The 17,777-nt window shown below is 35.2% G+C and overlaps 2 protein-coding genes across 2 annotated transcripts; both read right to left on the bottom strand.

Moving 5' to 3' along the window:
* Positions 1 to 26: 26 nt before the first annotated feature.
* On the bottom strand, positions 27 to 15,514 carry LOC103489350 (cellulose synthase A catalytic subunit 8 [UDP-forming]). Its single transcript, XM_051079757.1, has 24 exons — positions 15,256 to 15,514; positions 14,768 to 14,864; positions 13,796 to 13,857; positions 13,498 to 13,554; positions 13,209 to 13,268; positions 12,617 to 12,673; positions 12,440 to 12,482; positions 10,831 to 10,908; positions 9,773 to 10,091; positions 9,551 to 9,707; positions 9,379 to 9,450; positions 6,007 to 6,244; positions 5,592 to 5,668; positions 5,419 to 5,470; positions 5,193 to 5,334; positions 4,625 to 4,900; positions 3,467 to 3,812; positions 3,176 to 3,313; positions 2,564 to 2,689; positions 2,275 to 2,487; positions 1,865 to 2,126; positions 1,572 to 1,771; positions 1,102 to 1,455; positions 27 to 859 (listed from the first exon to the last, which is right to left on the bottom strand). Exons 1-24 carry the CDS (start codon positions 15,355 to 15,357, stop codon positions 272 to 274), a joined length of 4,116 nt encoding a protein of 1,371 aa, XP_050935714.1. The 5' UTR covers positions 15,358 to 15,514; the 3' UTR covers positions 27 to 271.
* A 1,263-nt stretch (positions 15,515 to 16,777) lies between these two features.
* Positions 16,778 to 17,434, bottom strand: LOC103487056 (uncharacterized). Its single transcript, XM_008445254.3, has one exon. The coding sequence runs from the start codon at positions 17,389 to 17,391 to the stop codon at positions 16,948 to 16,950; it is 444 nt and encodes a 147-aa protein (XP_008443476.2). The 5' UTR covers positions 17,392 to 17,434; the 3' UTR covers positions 16,778 to 16,947.
* Between the last annotated feature and the right edge of the window lie 343 nt (positions 17,435 to 17,777).

The following is a 17,777-nucleotide window of genomic DNA, read 5'->3' as shown; positions in this document are numbered from 1 at the left end:
ATGATCACTTTCTTAATGAATGCTCGTTTGCACTCAATAGAAGGTTTCTTTTAGATTTCTATTCCATTCAAATTGGTATTTCTCACACCAATGACTTAAATTTACAAACTGACTCTCAAATGTTTAACAAAAACATTCATACATAGTTAGATGAATCTTTATATTTTCATCTCAAACTATGACATTAGGGAACTGGTAATCAATCCTACAAACAATCACAGCAGTCTTTGAAAAGCAGTGTAAGGCTTGTGATAAATTTCTTCAATATTACTCAACAATCTATTGCAATGCAGCTCTGTGCAACGGTTGTACTGTCAACTTGGTTCACAAATGGGTTTATCTTCACCCAAACAAGTGAGAAAACTGATGCCAACAGTACTGACCATAAAACAACAATGGTAGGCGTCCTGTTTTGGCGACCCATGAGACCTTTGAGGAATGGATAGAGATGAAAAATCACCCAAAAGGCAAAGAAGACCTTGCCAAAAAGAGGTCCCCAAGCTTCATATCCACCATTTAGTGCATCAGAAAATCCAGCAACGACACCTACCATGTTAACGACAATAAGAGTTGTAGGAGGGATCAAAAGTGTTGTCCATTTCACCATGTAAAGCTCTCCGAACTCAGCGTCGTCAGCTGCCTTTGCAGTAACTGTGAAGTTGGTGTCAATGCCGGCCAGCATCTTTAGGAACCCTTGGAAGACAGCAAAGAGATGGGCTGAGACACCTCCTATGACCCAAAATTGTTCGTTACGCCATATATCTTCAATGCTAACACCACTCCAACGCAGCTCAAGAACACTTGTGAGAATGATGGACAAGAAGAGACCGAGAAAAAGGGTACTTGCTAGGTTTGAGAGCTGCATAATGTTGAAGAGAGGACTTATTTAAAGAACGAAAGCTAATTAGGAAAAATGTGAGAAGGAAACATACAGAAGGATTTTAATGATAATAGGGAAATTCAGTCCCACAAATGCAAGAGCCACATGATTCTATTTGAGTATTTCCAAATATTATGAACAGACATGGTAAGGAAATGCTGATTGAAGTATACATTTTCTGTTTGTTAGGACAACAATAATGCAAAGGGTGAAATATTTACCGTTGGTATGATGAATTTCCCTGTCAACAGGCAGATGGCAGGCAACGAGCAGTAGGCAACAAGAGGGAGGGAGGTGAACGGATAGACAATGGTGTTTATGTATGCCATTCTTTGGAGCCATTTGAGTCGTCCGCCTGCGAATCCATACCATAATGGACAATGTCTGCTGAGAAAAATCTCAACAGATCCAAGTGCCCATCGAAGAACTTGGTGCAGACGATCGGAAAGGTTAATTGGGGCTGATCCTTTGAATGCTGGCCTCAAGGGCATGCAGTAGATGGACCTCCATCCTCGGCAATGCATCTTGAAACCCGTTAAGATATCCTCAGTGACTGAACCGTATATCCAACCAATCTAAAAAAGCAGAACCATATGCCCGAAAATGGTTGACTAGTGTTTAGAAAATATATATGTGAAAGAGAGAGAGACTATAGTTCTAATAATGTGCTAATATCAACTAAAACTAATACCTCTTTTCCCCAGGCAGTCTTCTCTTCATAACCACAGCCAATGACATGAATTGCTTCTTTGATCAAAGTCGATGGATTTGCAGATTCTGCAACTCCTCCATTTTCCATTAGTGTAGACTCGATAAATACAGAAGATAAGCCAAAAGTTTTCTCAAAGCTCAATTGAGAAATTAGCATTGACCTCTCGTACTCGTCATAATCTGTAGAAGAAAGCCAAAACTAGATTCAATAAACAACCCAAAAAACTACCTCCTAAAATTTCTAAAATCAAATTCCACCAAGATTAGACTTACTATCTATTTCCCCGAGGTTAAAGATTGCAGCATCAAGCTCTTCTCTTTTTGCATCTCTCTGAATCTCAGTCGGATCTTTTGAAATCTTCTTGGAAGGACAGCAGCACGAGCAGCAGCCACACCAAGAGCAGGATGATGAGGATGTCTTAGATAAGCTAGGCAGTGTAGGAGGTCCGTAGCCATAAAGAGCCTGTCTATTGAAAACACAACCTGTACCCACGTATACTGGTCCCTGGATCCCATCCAATCCTTTCATGTTCACCTGAAACAAAAATGAAGATCCTCACTGCTGACGAACTCAGATGCTCTTGTGAAACATGGAAAGTTTCTATCAATTATTCTTCTGCAGGGAACTGATAGAGTGATCATATGTACTTTCAAAAAAAAAAAAAAAACTAATTTAAACTCACATCAAAGAAAACTGTGTTGCGATTGGCATATCGATCACTTCGATCAATGCCATCAAATCTCTGAGGAAATTGAACATAGCATACATCTCTACCTACTTGTGGGTCCATCAAGAAACACATTGCCTCACGTATAGCTTGGCTATTGTTAACATAATGATCACAATCAAGGTTGAGAATGAAGGGGGCGTTTGTGAGGACTGCAGATACTCTCACCTGTTTAAGGACAAATATTTGAGCATACAACTTTGATCGGTTAGCAACAAATCAAATATCGTAGATAATTGAGTACCAGAGCATTTTCAGCACCAGCTTTTTTGTGATGTTGGTAACCAGGCCTCTTCTCTCTAGAGACATAGACTAGTCGAGGAAGTTCATTACCCTCTATGTCATGGGCGCCGGTATTTCCAAGAAAAACCTGAAACGACCCATCCTCCGTCAATGAATATTTTGGTTCAAATTTTTAAGTGAAAGACAGAAAATGCGTTGATGGACTATTGAACATGGATAGAAAAACAGAAGGGATTGTACAAAATTTCTAAGATATTAAAATTGTAATGGACAAGCAATAAGGTCTTGAACCATTTTGAAATAAAGATTTTTATGACCATTTGATGCTTCTTTAACTAGGGTAAAATCATTACTAAAGAACTTCAAAAGTCTCCAATCATTGCAGAAGATATAAACAAAAACGTACTCTAATAGTTTGTTAATTCTACGCCAGTCAAATTTGGTCCAGGTTTGATACAATTTGAACTGAACTTTTCTATTAAGGTGGGGCATTCAAAGAGTCGAACATTTCATGATACACAAGATAAACTTGAAACTCACGTAGAAAAGGGGGGTGAACATTCTTCTCTATTAGTAGAATAATGCAAATGGAATCAAATGGATAGTGTTTAACCTGAATCATTCCAGGATGGTCGCGTGGATTATTTCCTGGCCAAGCTGTTCCATCTTGCATGGACCAGCCTTCATCTGGCGTTTTCTGAGCCTTTGCTACCAAAGCATTGACTCGTACTTTAAACTCTTCATAAGCTCTCTGCCACAAATCAACAGACTGATTGTTAAATATTTGTTTTCAACCATTGACATGCTAAATGATATATAAAGCAAGTATCAACAAAGTCACTTAATCATGGCAATGACCGACTAACAAGGAGCAGACTGTGAAGAGGAAGCTTGAAGTTCTTACTTTCATTGCTCTGCGTTCCTTGACAAAAGAAGGTTGCACTTTATCTTTCAAATAGTCTATTTTCTGAGAGAAGTAAAACTCAGGAGCTCGAGGTTCAATAGAGAATTTCTTGCAGAATGGAACCCACATTCTTGCAAAGTCGGCTGTTTCAACTAGAGATTCAAATGTAAGCATAGCTGCACCATCGTCAGACACATAGCAGGAAACTTTATCGACAGGATAGTCCACAGCAAGGATTGAAAGCACGGTATTGGCAGTGATTAGTGGAGGTTCTTTCAATGGATCAACAGTACTCACAAAAAAATCCACAGCAGCAAGCTGAGAAGGTTCTCCCTCTCTTTCAAACCTGACGTCAGAAACAGATAAACACATACAATCAGGAGCACTAGATTGAAGCACCCTTACCTACACACCTTTTTTATTCCTAATTAGTTAGTTCCATATTTTATCTGACATTTTATCATTCTACCTGGCCTACATGGTACCCAGGTTACAATGTATTGTGAAGTGAATTTGGGCATTGACTGAAAGAAAAATGACTATCACAGTATGATTTTAGAGTACTCCGTAATTGAAAAAAAACTTATTTTGACAAATCAGAGTATAGCACAATTGATTAAGCATATGCTCTCATCTAAGAGGCCAGAGGTGGAAATCTCCCTTCATTTTGTTGTTGAACTCAAATTGAGAAAACTTATTTAGCAGTTCAGTTAATTATTTAGAAACAAACTATTACAACTGAGGGCAGAAAATGGAGTCACCAAAGCTTTTTTGATATAATATAACACCCAAAACATTAATTATAAAAACAACCCTCCCAAATTAATTCCGCTTTGTTTGATAACCATTCTGTTTTTAGTTTTTAGTTTTTGAAAAGTAAATTTATAAACATCAGCTCCACTTATTAGTTCCTTATTCATTTTCTACCAATATTTTCCAAAACCAAGTGAAGTTTTAAAAACATAAAAAAAATAAACTAAAATTCAAAAACTTGTTTTTCTTTTTTTCGACTTTGACTAAAAATTGAAGGGTTGCTTTAATAGACATGAAAACTATAGTAGAAAAAGTGGAAGAAATTAGGCATAAGTTTTATAAGTAGAAAATAGAAAACGAAACCGTTGTTAAATGGGGCCACATCAATAAGTTCTAAGCTTCTACCTGGCTGATAATCTGTCAATGAATGTGTCTCTGCAGACGGGAAACCATTTAGGGAACTGATCCAACACCCAGGAGAAGGCAAACCAGATTTCGCATATGATAGAAGTGAGCCATAGACCAAAAGCACTATCAACAGGATTTGTTATTCGATACTGAAAGAAAAGCGCTAGAATGATCAATCGCATGATTATCACGATTCTGTATGGTGTTAATCTGCTGGAAGGAATTGGATAAACCGAAGAAAATGAGTGTGTAACCGCAGCCTCCTCTGAAATCCTGGAAGAACAAGAATCACATTTTTCATAAGTTGTTGTGACTAAATATCATATAATCAGAACAATGTTATTCCAGCCTTTCTTCTGACTAAAATTCATAACAGTAGTTTACATTCTCCTCAGAAATATGATGTCAAATAATCTAAGTCATCAAAAAATGTGAAGCCAATTTATAGAAAAGCACATCAGCAAACAGAGACCACCATTTTGCTCCAGTCATGCAAGGGCACGACCAATATGATCATTAAATTCTTAGAAATCAGATAAAAAAAACAAGACCTCCTTGGACTTACTGTTTCTCTTCCATTTGTTGATGGACAGGAATTTGAGCTTCCTGTTCAGTCTTCACGGCAGGCCGTTTCTTTTTGTTCTTCTTATCCTTCCAACTCTCTACTCTGTTCTTCCAAATTGGGTTCCCAGATTCATCATTCAGTTCTTCACAAAACCAGAAAGAGATTATCAAGAATAGAAACAATATTAAAGGCTTCCAACATGATTTATAAAATGAACATTCTTTACCACTATCCACTGTCGACACACTACTGACATGTCTAGCATGAACACCAACGTCCTAAGCAAAGAAACAAAAACAACAAAATTGAGACATAACCTCGAGAGTCTAATATAAGGAAATTCAATAGTAAACACCTTTAACTCGGTCACAAGTAAACAAAACTGACAATAAATTTTACCTGAGAATGACTGAGATGAGATGCCATAGTGTTTCGATCTCCTGATCTCTTCGTATCAGCATCCATCAGCAAGTTCTCTGAAAATTCGGAACCACTAATATATTGTGATCAAAGAGAACCATAGGACGGGAATAACTTTCTAAATACGTAAAAACACTTTTAAATCATTCCAATCAGGCCTATGATTCTCATAGACACTCTATACTTCCTAACCAATTCCTTTAAGTATTAGCGAATCCATAGTTAAACATGGGAGTATCCAAGACTATTAAACTCTCAAACAACGTATGGTCAATCAGAAGTGAACTCAAATAGTAATAGAAATTTCACTCAATTAAATTCAAGTGCATGAACAGCAAAAGCACAAGACTACAAAATAAAAGCAACTAGATTAATTCAACCGATCAGAAGATACCATCAAATGGAGAACCACAACGCAAGCAAACATTTCGGCCTTCCTTAATATCATACTGAACACAGACTTTACAAATAGGAAAATGGCACTCATGGCAAGCAACGAAAACCTCCCCATTGCCATCAACCCCGACAGGCTCACCACAAGTGTGGCAAATGGGAACATCAGAAACCATCATCTTGTTTCTCACTTCCCCTTTCTTCGGAGAACCCAGATTCTGCAACTCCAAATCAAAGATTCAGCCCCCGAAGCCCCTCAATCCAGGATTTGCGGGTGATTTTAAGTGGAAACCGCAAAACCCAGATGGGTGGAATCGATATGTGCGAAAAGAGGGGTGAAAGCATTTTAGAAATGGGGAAAAATAGAGGGTAGTAGTTGGAAAGATGAGAGAGGTTGGGAAGTTGGTTTCAGCCATCTGCAGAGGAGAGGAAGAAGAGATGAGAAGCAAAGTGTGTGTAGAAACAAATTTAAATTTTTGCGGGAAGTGTAAGCAAAGATTTGGTTAGGAAGAGTACGTCTTTGATTTGAACTACTTAACAGACGATTGTGCACCAACCCAAACCGCTACATAAGAAACTGGAAAAGCAACCGCAAACACAAGCAACCCAGAGTCCGAATCTTCCAATTGAAGTGCAATTCCTACTGGAGTGTGAATCTTCTTCATTCGAACTAGCCCCGTGAAAAGATCAATGGAAAGGAAACTATTGGCGCTAAAAAAATAATCAAAACTTAGACTACCGTTGATTCATGGAAAATTTCATAAAGTAACGGAAATAGTAAAAACCGACCCATTTCTAAAAAGTTTAATACTACCAATCTAATTTACATTCTTACATATTCCACTAAACTTCTTCAATGCCCCACAATTTTACAAAATTTACATATTATACGTGATTACTTAGTATTTATTAAATAATCATTTAGTTGTTAGTGGTCACGTGATCACACAATAAATAATTAATAATCATTTAGTTCCTTCGTTTATTAAATCACATTGAACAGATAAATAACATGTAAAATATTCTTTCTACCCTTATGATATAAAATAAGTTTGAATCTCAATCGTCTCTTAACACTCGTTCACTTTCTCTCGATTCGCTTACACTTCTCTCAACACTCATCTCACTTCTCTCATCGGTTTAGAGTCGATGAAAATACCTTCGAAGATAAAAGGGAATACAAAATGTGTAGAAGTGAGATGATTGTTGAGAGATGCAAGCGAATAAGAAGTAAAGTGGATGAGGTAAGAGACAATTGTAATGCAACCTTATTTTATATCATAGGAGTAAAAATGATATCTCACATGTTATTTAGCTGTCCAATGTGTTTTAATAAACGAAGGAACCATACGATTGTATTTACTATGTGATCATGTACTTCAATCTAAATGATCAGCCACTTATTACTAAGTGATCATTTAATAAATACCAAGTGATTGCGCACTTATGATAATATGTGAAATTTATAAAATTTTGGTATATAGAAGAAGTTGCTTGGAAAGAGAAAGGAAACGTAACATTCAATTGAATAGATAAGAGTAAGAATGTAAATTCACATGACCAAAATGTTAGTTGTAATAATTCTTTTAGAAATTGGTCTATTAGAAAAGTATTTACTATTTGGATTACTTTATGAACTTTTTTCATTTATTCATGCGTTCGTGGAATTGTCAACAACTGAGTTCATATGAGTCGAGCTGAACATGTTTAAACTAAATCTTTTTTTGGTTAACTTTGAAAGATTTGACTGTTAATTGATTTCCAACTTTGGAATTTGTTACAAAGAATAACCTTGAACTTTGAAAATATTTTTGTTCTTAAAAATATAACTTGTTTAAAAGAACTAAAATGAGCATCATCTTGACAAAACCTACATAATCAATTTTTAAACATTAGTTGTGATGTAAGTGATGCCATGTAGACTTTTCGATTCTTACACATCAACTACTTTTAAGGAGAATTTTTACCCATTAGCAATTTTTCCTTCTAATCCAAAGAAAGAAAATCTCTCCAAATATTCTTAACCAAATATTCTAGTTTGAAACAAATTTATCTCGATTTTCTTTGAATGTATGTGAATGATAACAAAGCATCTTGAAAGGGTTTTTGTTAGTTTAGTATTTTGTGTTGATCACTCTTAAAAGTGTTCAAGACAAATAAGAATTATCTTATCAGGTTGCAAGGATGTAGAGGAGTGTCAGGACCATCGATTGTCGAATCCAAATTTTGAATTCTAGGCTCTATAATGACGTAACAATTAGTGCAAGATTTATTTTATTTTAAAAGGCAAAATATTTATGTAATGTTCATATAATTGTTTCCAAACAAAAACACATCAACATTAATATTTAAAACTATTTAAAACTTTGAAGATAAAAGGCCAACAATTGTATTATCAAAACAAACAAGGCATGTATGTTCATCCTTTTCTTATGTGAATTTCGTGCGTGCACATATATCTATACAATAACCTTTTCGAATATAGTTAAATGAACTAAAAGATTTACAAAATATAGTAAAATTTTATATTTATTGATGTCTATCAATGATAAAATCTAAAATTTTATTATATTAGTCTACAAATACGTGAAATTTGACTCTATTTTGTAAATATTTTGGTTTTCTACGATCTATTTATCATTTTTTTTTTTGTCCTTTTTCATGGAAGAAGAAATTAAAGAAACAGAGACACAAAAAAAAAAAAAATCCAATGCAGTCATGGTCATCTCTTTAAAAGAATTAAAACAAAAAATAAGAATTTTCTCGAAAAAAAATAAAGCAAGAAATAAGAATACTACCAAAGAGTCTTTCCATTAGTCTTAAAACAGAACTTTTTTCCTTGAGAATTCTCGACATCATCAATTGAGTGATTAAGCCAAACACTAAACTATATATAAATATATATATATATATAGTCATAACGTTTTTTTCCCACAAAGAAACATTAAAAAAGTGTATACATCTCCATGGAAAGGAAAACCACAAAACAAGTTAGACAACTAAATCTCCGGCCAGGCTTGTGTAATTTTGGATTAAATAGAACATCATGACTAATTACTTCAACTTATGTGTTCTTTTTGTTTAATTCTCTACTTTAGAGATGAAAACCATGGTAAAGAATGGTGAGACAACAAACACAAATTTCAAAATCTAAAAACTGAAAATCAAATGATTATTAGGAGGGTGCCGCACCTTGTAGGGCAGGAAAGATTTGGAGGCAATTTTCAGTAAATGCTAAATCTTGGTGTCAAAATTGTTACTCTTTAAGGATCTAAAGTCAGATGCTTCAAATATAAGAACAGCAGCATAGTTCAGAATTCCTCAGATATCTTCCTAAGCTTTGATTTTGAGGAATTTATGCAACATTATATACCTTCACTACTTTGCTAGTATCACAAACGATAAGGTTTTCTGTTTCAGATGGAGTAGTACAAAGCCAATTCACCTGCAGAAGATTAAATTTCCAACTTAGAAACTAATTGATGAAGCACGAGTTAATGAGTAATGATATGGGTAGTGAAATGGAACTAGAAATAAATTACAACCTTTTTGCTCAGATTGATGTTCAAATGAAGAATCTCGTTGTTGCTGCTGCTAGTTTTCCCACCATCAGGAACTTCACGCCAATTCCAAAGCTTTATGCACTTATCATTCCCACCAGAAACTATAAACTTCCCTTTCTCTCCAAATTGAGAAAATGCCCTGAAAGTTTCCAATTGGTAAGGGAGATTCGTCAAGTTGCGGAAGGGGAGAAAGAAATTACTTACACACAAGACACGGCAGCAGAATGTCCACCAACAGTGTAATCCAGATATAACCTCTTTCTTCCAGTTTGCTCTTGGTTATCCATATCACAAGCAGTTGCAACTCCCTTGGATCTTGTTTGTACTTTTTTAACCGTTTTTGAGGAAGTCTTTGATTTCTCTGTTTCAATATCAATCACATGAACAATACCGTCGCCCCTTGCAACAACACATATCTGGCCCAATTTGTCCAGCATATTAACTTCAGGAACTGCTATTGCATGAATAAATGCTGGATTAAAACATTGTCCCGTGCTGCTGGATGGGTGGTTGTCAGGGATATCTGTTGAAACAAAACAATAAAAATATCAATAAAAGTGACGTCTTATATGCGTGTGTATTTTACATTATCTGAACTGATGTTGGCATAGTCGTTACTGTTGTTGATATTCTTCATACATGATCGTTGACATTGACATAAGATTTGTTACAACTTAAATTATATGTATATTGCCAACAAGAAAAGCACAATGGAGAGATGAGTTTCTGAGTCTAGTATTTTTTTCTTCAAAAGTGCGTATTACCATCATCAGCATCACCATTGCTGACATCGTTAGCAATTTTCATAAACCTAAGGGGCTCTCTGCCCAACTTTTGCTTCTCACGGATCAAATAAAACTTTTACAGGCAAGATACAATACAAATATCTTCCAAGATTAAAACTACAACTAGTATATTGTATTCATCTATAAACCAATTCCACACGAGAAGTGTGTTCAGGCTAGAATTCTGAAGGGAAAATAGATTCAAACACTTGCATGACTCACTCTACAGTCAAATAAATCAAGTTTTGAATAATATAATATTTTATACCAGAATTTGGCATCAACGGAAAATTTGTAAATAAAAGGAAAAACTGAACAATCACGCTGCAAAATAGAGAAATCATACACCAATGTGGTGCTATAATTGGACGAACAAGCTGAAAAAGGAAAAAAGGGTAAACTAGTGCAAACAAAAAGAAATGCATCATGCATGGAACAAGAATAACACATAAACAGATGGGCTGCACATGTACGAACCAAAATCAAGTACTTGAATGGGGCGACCTCTGGAAAAGTCCCACATAATGAGCTTTGAGTCAAGTCCTCCTGTAATAACTGCATAATGCCGGAATTGTGGAACAGAAGTCAGATAGAAAAGGTGAGGCTTCCAATTATCTAAACATGGGACAACTTTTTTTTCTTTTTCTCTTTTTTTCTTTTTTAAAAGGAAACATGGGACAACTGGGACAACTTGAAAACATAAATGATGCCTATATGGCATCAAGAACAACTAGAAAGGAAACGAATGCTGTGGGTGACCCCACAATTAGCAAAGAAACTAAACATTCTGTATACTCTTTTATGAACAAAGTGGGCTACTATACACTTTGAAGTCCTCTTATGATTCTTAACCTGAAAAGCAGAAAAATCCCAACAAGACAAAACAGAGGCAGCACTCTGCTGTAATATATTGATGATAATACTCAGACTGTAACACAAAACAGAGATATAATCCAGAAAAACAGTAGCAAGAAACAAGATCGACACCCAGCTCCTTAGAGAAGGCTGGAAATTTCTCATAATGAAGGCTATGGAAGCTTTCACCTAAAAAACAACATAAAACCTAAAACGGCAATCCCAAAAAACATTCTATATAAATACCAAATCCCACAGTGGGCCCTCAGGTGATGCTTTCTCTCTCTTTGCTCCCTGAATTGCCGAAAGCCATGTTAATTCCTGGTTCTGCCCCTTCTCTTATATGTATGTAATATTGGGGGTCTAACAAGTACATCCTAACTTGTGACACGCTAACCACCAACAGTCATAACTTATCATTGTTCTGAATGTCTAAGAGTGATAGTCAGCATAAGAATAACATCCATAAATCCACTATATATAGAACTTTTTTATTCTCTCAAATTAGTACCCTCTTCAACGTCTAGAGCTCATCCAAGTAAATACATTTGCACTCGAAACAACACTTACAATGAATCCTGACTTTCTAGCCTATGGTAAATTGTAATTGTAGAATTGGTTCTTTCTGATAAGCATTTGTCTATAATATCCCAGAAAACTTCGAAACATCAGGACGTAGGATCCTAAAGCCATCTTCAAATTGATCGACAAACTGTAATACATGGAAATTGAAATACATTCTTCATGTGAAAGAATAAGAAGTCTTCTCTTCACCGAATCATGAATCACACCAAAATCCAAATCCAGATTAAATACTGTAGGAAGCTGCGTTTTACAATAATCAATGAAATATGCCAACAAGCAGGGTACATGGCAGTCAAGGACTCAAGCATTTGTATTATACAGACAGAAACCATGAAACTTCAATATTTTCATTTTTCATGTTTCTTTTATTGCAATGAGATAAAGCCTCGTCATACTGAGAATCCAAACTAAATCTTAAGGTAATAATAACTTGTAATTCAATGTATTTAGCCACTTATAAACAGTTCGCTGCCATATACTGATTAATAAAAAAGTATATTGTTCCTGTAAAAATCAGAAACGATATATATTCCAAAATAAGTTATCATATCCAAATGATCAGAGTGCAGACTGGACCACTGATGATCTAAAGTGAATGATCACGGGAGAAAAAGTGGAGGTGAAGGTTACAATGTTTTGAGTTTACCTTCCCAGGGTCTCCAAGGAAGAAACTGAACACTGCTACAGATCTAAATATATGGTTCAGGATGCAAAGAAGGGATCCATGTAACAAAACTAAAGAACCTTAAAGCACGTGGGAAAAAGAATGAAATACAGAAACCAGATTTATTAAAAAAGGCTTCAAGTTAAAAAAAAAGGATACACTTGTATGGCCAGATCTTAATGTTTTATATAGGCAATTATTGTGAACATCAATGATCTGCCATAAAGAATATAATCAGCATCAAAACAGTCAATTTGGGAATGGTAAAAAAAACTATTTCTTGTGCATGTTTATTACTAAAAGGAGTGGAAATTGTGGATTCTTGAGCACAAAGAATGAGACTAGACAATGCAAATTTTAAATTTCTATATATGTTATGTCAGGAAATAAAAAGTAATAGTAAAAAGTTTACGATATAGGTAATATCAACACTCAATATCATGCGATGAAAGTTAAAATGCTTAAAGATAAAATACACAAAAGAAAAGCTTCAGTGAACTGCCTGCAAATAAGCTTATCAGATTTTAGGAAAAAATGATGCTATCAAAACTTATGGGTTCACTGTCACTCAAACAGACATAGGAAAGCAACATCTGCTTAAAAATGCTGTACACAACTGAAGCTAGAATTTTCGAGTCCTTGTGAGAAACCAAACTCAAATGAAAATAGTTTCAACATCAGCTTAAAAAATGCATGCTCACTTGAATTCAAATCCCAATAAAAGAAATTTCAGTAAGCTAAAGATGCTGACCTTAACATCACCACCATCATCAGCGGCAGCCAGAAAAGAAGCTTTTGGGCTACAAGAAACCTGCATGGGAATAAATTTTGACTAATTGTTTCAGATCCAACAACAATTTATTTTTTCTAATTTAGAAAAAAATTATATTGCATTTTGAAACAAGTCTCCGACCTTAAAATAAAAAACTTGATAAAGGAATAACTTATTCCCTTCGTTTCAACCGACAACCACTAAGGATCCCCCCACCCCAAATATGTTAGTACTGATCCAACTAGAGCAGATGCCTGATTAACTTTACCTGATTTATCTCCTCTTTGTTGTAACTATAACTCCCCAACAGTTTCGATGCTGTGGCCTCCAAAAGTAAAAAGGGAAATGTAAGTCAATAGCAAAGTAACCATTGATAAATTAAAAGTTTGAAAGACATCCTCAAAGTGATATATACTTTCATGTATGAAAGACAAAAACATTACCAAAGTAGACACATATTTTGTAATATATATTCTAATTGGGGAGAAGTGTAGTTCAAAATGTTATTTTCTTTAAAATACAGATATATTTTGCAATATGTTTTTAACATTATGAAACTTTCTTACCTGATGGACATCAAATGACTTAATTTCCTTCCCAGAGGAGATGTAAATGACTTTTTCATTCCCTGATAGGTAGAGAGGGAAAAATAAAAGGCAGAATGGATCAGCAAAAATTATAATGACAGAACCGAAATATTTCAAAATGATGCTAGATAGGAGGTTTTCATTTCAGTCTTGAAAAATTGCTAAACATTTTTAGCCTGGGGCTTGGGTCGGCAGATCATTAAGTCTTCTAAAAGTTAGCACTAGGATGGATATGATCAAATAAGATTGAAATAATCATTTCTCACAATGATATTGTTAAATAATCACTCAACACAAAAGTTTGCTAATGAGTTACGGTAACTTTAATATTATATCAATACTCTAAGACTCCCCCTCAGTGTAGACTAGACATTTTGGCAGGATCAACAAGTGAAAGTCAATATCAACTAAAGAAGAAACGACTTTACAAGGATTCGAACCCAAAACCTCCATTCTCTTGTTCTAATACTATGTTAATTGTTAAATAACTACTCAACTCAAAAACTTAAGTGGTTGAGTTATGGAAAATGTAATACTATATCAATACTCACAACAATATGTTTTGTGAACCAAGGTACACCAAACAAACTTGAGAAACCTACAACGTAAAATGTCATCTAACTCAGTAAGGAAACACAGTCTCCCAGCCCCATATTCTAGATTCCCGCAAGTTTTTGAACAGGGGCACTTCAATTCAATGTTTTCTTATCAACGATAATTTTTTTTTTTTTTCAGAAAAAAACGATCTTTACCAGCAATGAACTACAGTAAAATAAAAGAAAAATTTTAGCCTGGTGGATTGCCACACACCGGATTTTAGTTAATGCAAGCTTCATTAATGTTTTTTAATACGGATATACTTGAGATTGAAGAATTCATTGCGACATGGTGGTTACTGCTTTCGTTCACCATTGAGAATTAAACAAAGGTATAAGTAGAAGAAAAATGGACCTGGCTTGAAACATATGGATGAAATAGGTTCTTTTCCTACTTCCATAATGGATACAACATCTTTGCATCTCAAGTCAAACCAGCAAACACAACCATCCTACACACACACTCCAGAAAATGTAGAAGGGAAGAGTAAATTATGAAGTATTGACGTCAATTAAAGAAAAGCTAAGTACAATTATCTTATATAGTCCAATCCAGTTATAACTATCATAATCACAGTCATATAAAAACCAAATTTTCAGGTTTAACAGCCTTCCCTTGTAAAATTTGAAGCTCAAATCAAGCATGGAAACTGTACAGACAGAAGTTATATTGAGACGTAATTACAGACCCAGGGAAGCTTATGAAACCTTAAAAAAAATAAAAGAACTCCTTTTAATCGGTAACACAAAGAAAAGGTTAAAAAAAATGGCAGAGGTGACCTTTAGCTACCGATACTTGTTTTGAAAGAGAAGACAAAGCCCATAAGTACAGTCTTAACCTACCTCTCCTGAAGTAGCGACGAGGCCAGGACGGTCATTCGAGGCGACGCAGCACGTGGCAGTGCCTTTGTGACCTCTTAGTCGTCTGGGCGGGGCCTCCGACATCGTTGCCTCTATGCGCGTCGGTGAATTGGTCTGCCGACGGCCAACGAGTCGCCGATGATCGTGAAATTGGGTGTTCTTTGGACCAGCAGCCTAATCCGGCTCAACTCAACTCTGGGCCGCTTGAGTTTCAGCCCAACCTTAAGCTCAATCATTTGCTTTCCAAAACACCTTTACTTATTTTGACAAAATTTTCAAAGTTTCTAAAACAATAATAATGTTTTATTCTTTGTTAGTAGTGAATTGAAGGTGTGGAATTTACTAGTCTTGATACGTATCATTTTGGTATGGTCGCTTTTTCGGCAATTGTTTGGTCACAAACATATATTATATATCATTTGAGTTATGTTTACTCTATATCTATCTTTTTATTATTTATTTAGAGTGTAAAACGTTTTAATATAATAATAACCTAATATTTTAGAAGTTTTAATTTAATGAAAAAGTTGTTAGTTTTTTATTCTTTCTATTTTCTTGCAAAGGTATTGAATTGCTTAAAACAAGGAGACTTTAAAGTCTAATATTAAACTCTAATCACAACATTACAAATCAAGAGAATGAATATTACAAAAACAAACTAAACAAAAAGAAAAAGCACACATATCTTAAGGAAACATGTCACAAAGAGAAGATATTTTTTGGGTGCCCACAAGAGAAGTCCCAATCCACTTAGAACAACAAATGAGAACATCTCACCGAACAACTAGACTAATCATTTGGAGAAGATACAAAGTAGCACTATGAAAATGCATATTATATGTTTGTCAAATATGGTAAATAATAGCAAACCAAGTAACCCTTCCATTTTGTATGTCTTAACCAAACTTGCATTAAAGTAACAAATCTAACTAAGTTTTATATTTCAACATGAACTACGAGAACATCTTCCTCGTAGAACATGTCCCTGAAGCACTTTAACAAAGAACATTAAAAAATTAAATAATCTCTATACTCAATCCCACACATACACATAACATAATAACTTGGCCTATCAAAGCACCACTTATAAAAATATGATCTCGCATCCATCGAGCCTTAAAATGAACAAATGTCTAGAAATATTAACTCAAAACAAGGGAGTAGGCACCACATGATGCCTAAGATATAAGGTCACTTAGGTACTAGAAATCAAAAACACACCAAACCGTAAGAAAATCAGAACACACAATCCTCTCGACTTAACCTCAATCACTATCAAGTGTGTACTTATGAGGAGATATGAAGCCGTGAAATGAACAATTCTCTTGTGGTCTGGGAGCTTAAAAACATAATTGCAAGATGATAAAAAGTATATTTTATCAATTCAAACCAAAACTGCCATATAACTCTATATTTAAACTTGATAAAGTGTATACGCTCTCATTCACAGAATAGGAAAGATACAAAATTTTCAATACACAAACAACCAAATTGAAAGACAATAAAAAACAAGGTGAATAAATTTCAGAAAATGAAGGTTAACGGAGATTACATTATTTTTAGAAAAGTTAAGAACTAAATTCGTACAAACTTATTCATCAAAATACAGATCTGATTACAAAATTCGAATAGAAAAAACATCATAAAACAAAACAATGGTTAAAATTAGTGTGATCATCTAACAGTGCAAGCCACTGCATAAGCCCAAGATCTGATATGCTCTTTCATGGCCATACTATCTTCAAATGATGGCATCTTCTTCGTCTTCTTCCCACCTCCAATCCTCATCTCTTCAAAAGACCAACATTCACAAATCTCCTTCACAGCATAACTCAGATCTATCTCTCCAACAACAAATTTTCTCCTCTGTTCCAAACCCCAACTCCTCCTTCCTCTATTCTTTCTCCTCTTCTCTTCCATCTCCTCTGTTTCCATCTCCTTCTCTTCACCAACATCATTTTCCTCATTTCGGGTGATGGGTGTCGCAATTTCTTCTCCGAGAGGCTCAACGAAGTCGTTTTGAATGGGCTTTTCAACGACCGGTGGCGTCCTGTTGGAGAATACGGTGGAGAAGAACCAGAGAGAATCGAAATTCTCGAAAACCTGCTGGCCTTCCATTGATGTATTGTATTCGACGCCCAAGAACTCAACGGAGCTTGGAAATGAGTATTAATAACCGAGTTTTAGATGGATGAATGTAAAACGACTAAAATGCCATTCTAGACTTATTGTTCTGAGGGTAATATGGTAATTAAGATGTCCTTTGTGCCGTGAAGCCATGGACTTTTTGACACACTGTTTGTTTCGTAACTCCGTCAACATAAACGGAAAGTCGTTCCAACGGTCGGAAGAAAAACGTGCAAAACGACAATGATTACATGCTTCGTTGGAAGGTGGGCCCTAGTTTCTTAGGAACGCGAAGAAGAGCGTGGCCTCGGCTTACTCTTACGCTCCTTGGTGGGTCGCCCTCCAGAGGCTTCTTAACCCTTGGCTTGGTCGGTCGC

Source organism: Cucumis melo, chromosome 12 (assembly GCF_025177605.1).
Source record: "Cucumis melo cultivar AY chromosome 12, USDA_Cmelo_AY_1.0, whole genome shotgun sequence".
Lineage (NCBI taxonomy): Eukaryota > Viridiplantae > Streptophyta > Magnoliopsida > Cucurbitales > Cucurbitaceae > Cucumis > Cucumis melo.
This window is presented reverse-complemented; position numbering and strand designations above follow the sequence as displayed.

Excerpts from the sequence above, each read along its gene's own strand:
- LOC103489350 (XM_051079757.1), bottom strand. The coding sequence starts at position 15,357 with ATGTCGGAGGCCCCGCCCAGACGACTAAGAGGTCACAAAGGCACTGCC. Across the intron at positions 3,813-4,624 it reads ATTGACAGATTATCAGCCAG|GTTTGAAAGAGAGGGAGAAC; the intron begins GTAGAAGCTTAG and ends TTCTGACGTCAG. Across the intron at positions 2,488-2,563 it reads CTGGTGCTGAAAATGCTCTG|GTGAGAGTATCTGCAGTCCT; the intron begins GTACTCAATTAT and ends GTCCTTAAACAG.
- LOC103487056 (XM_008445254.3), bottom strand. The coding sequence starts at position 17,391 with ATGGAAGGCCAGCAGGTTTTCGAGAATTTCGATTCTCTCTGGTTCTTC.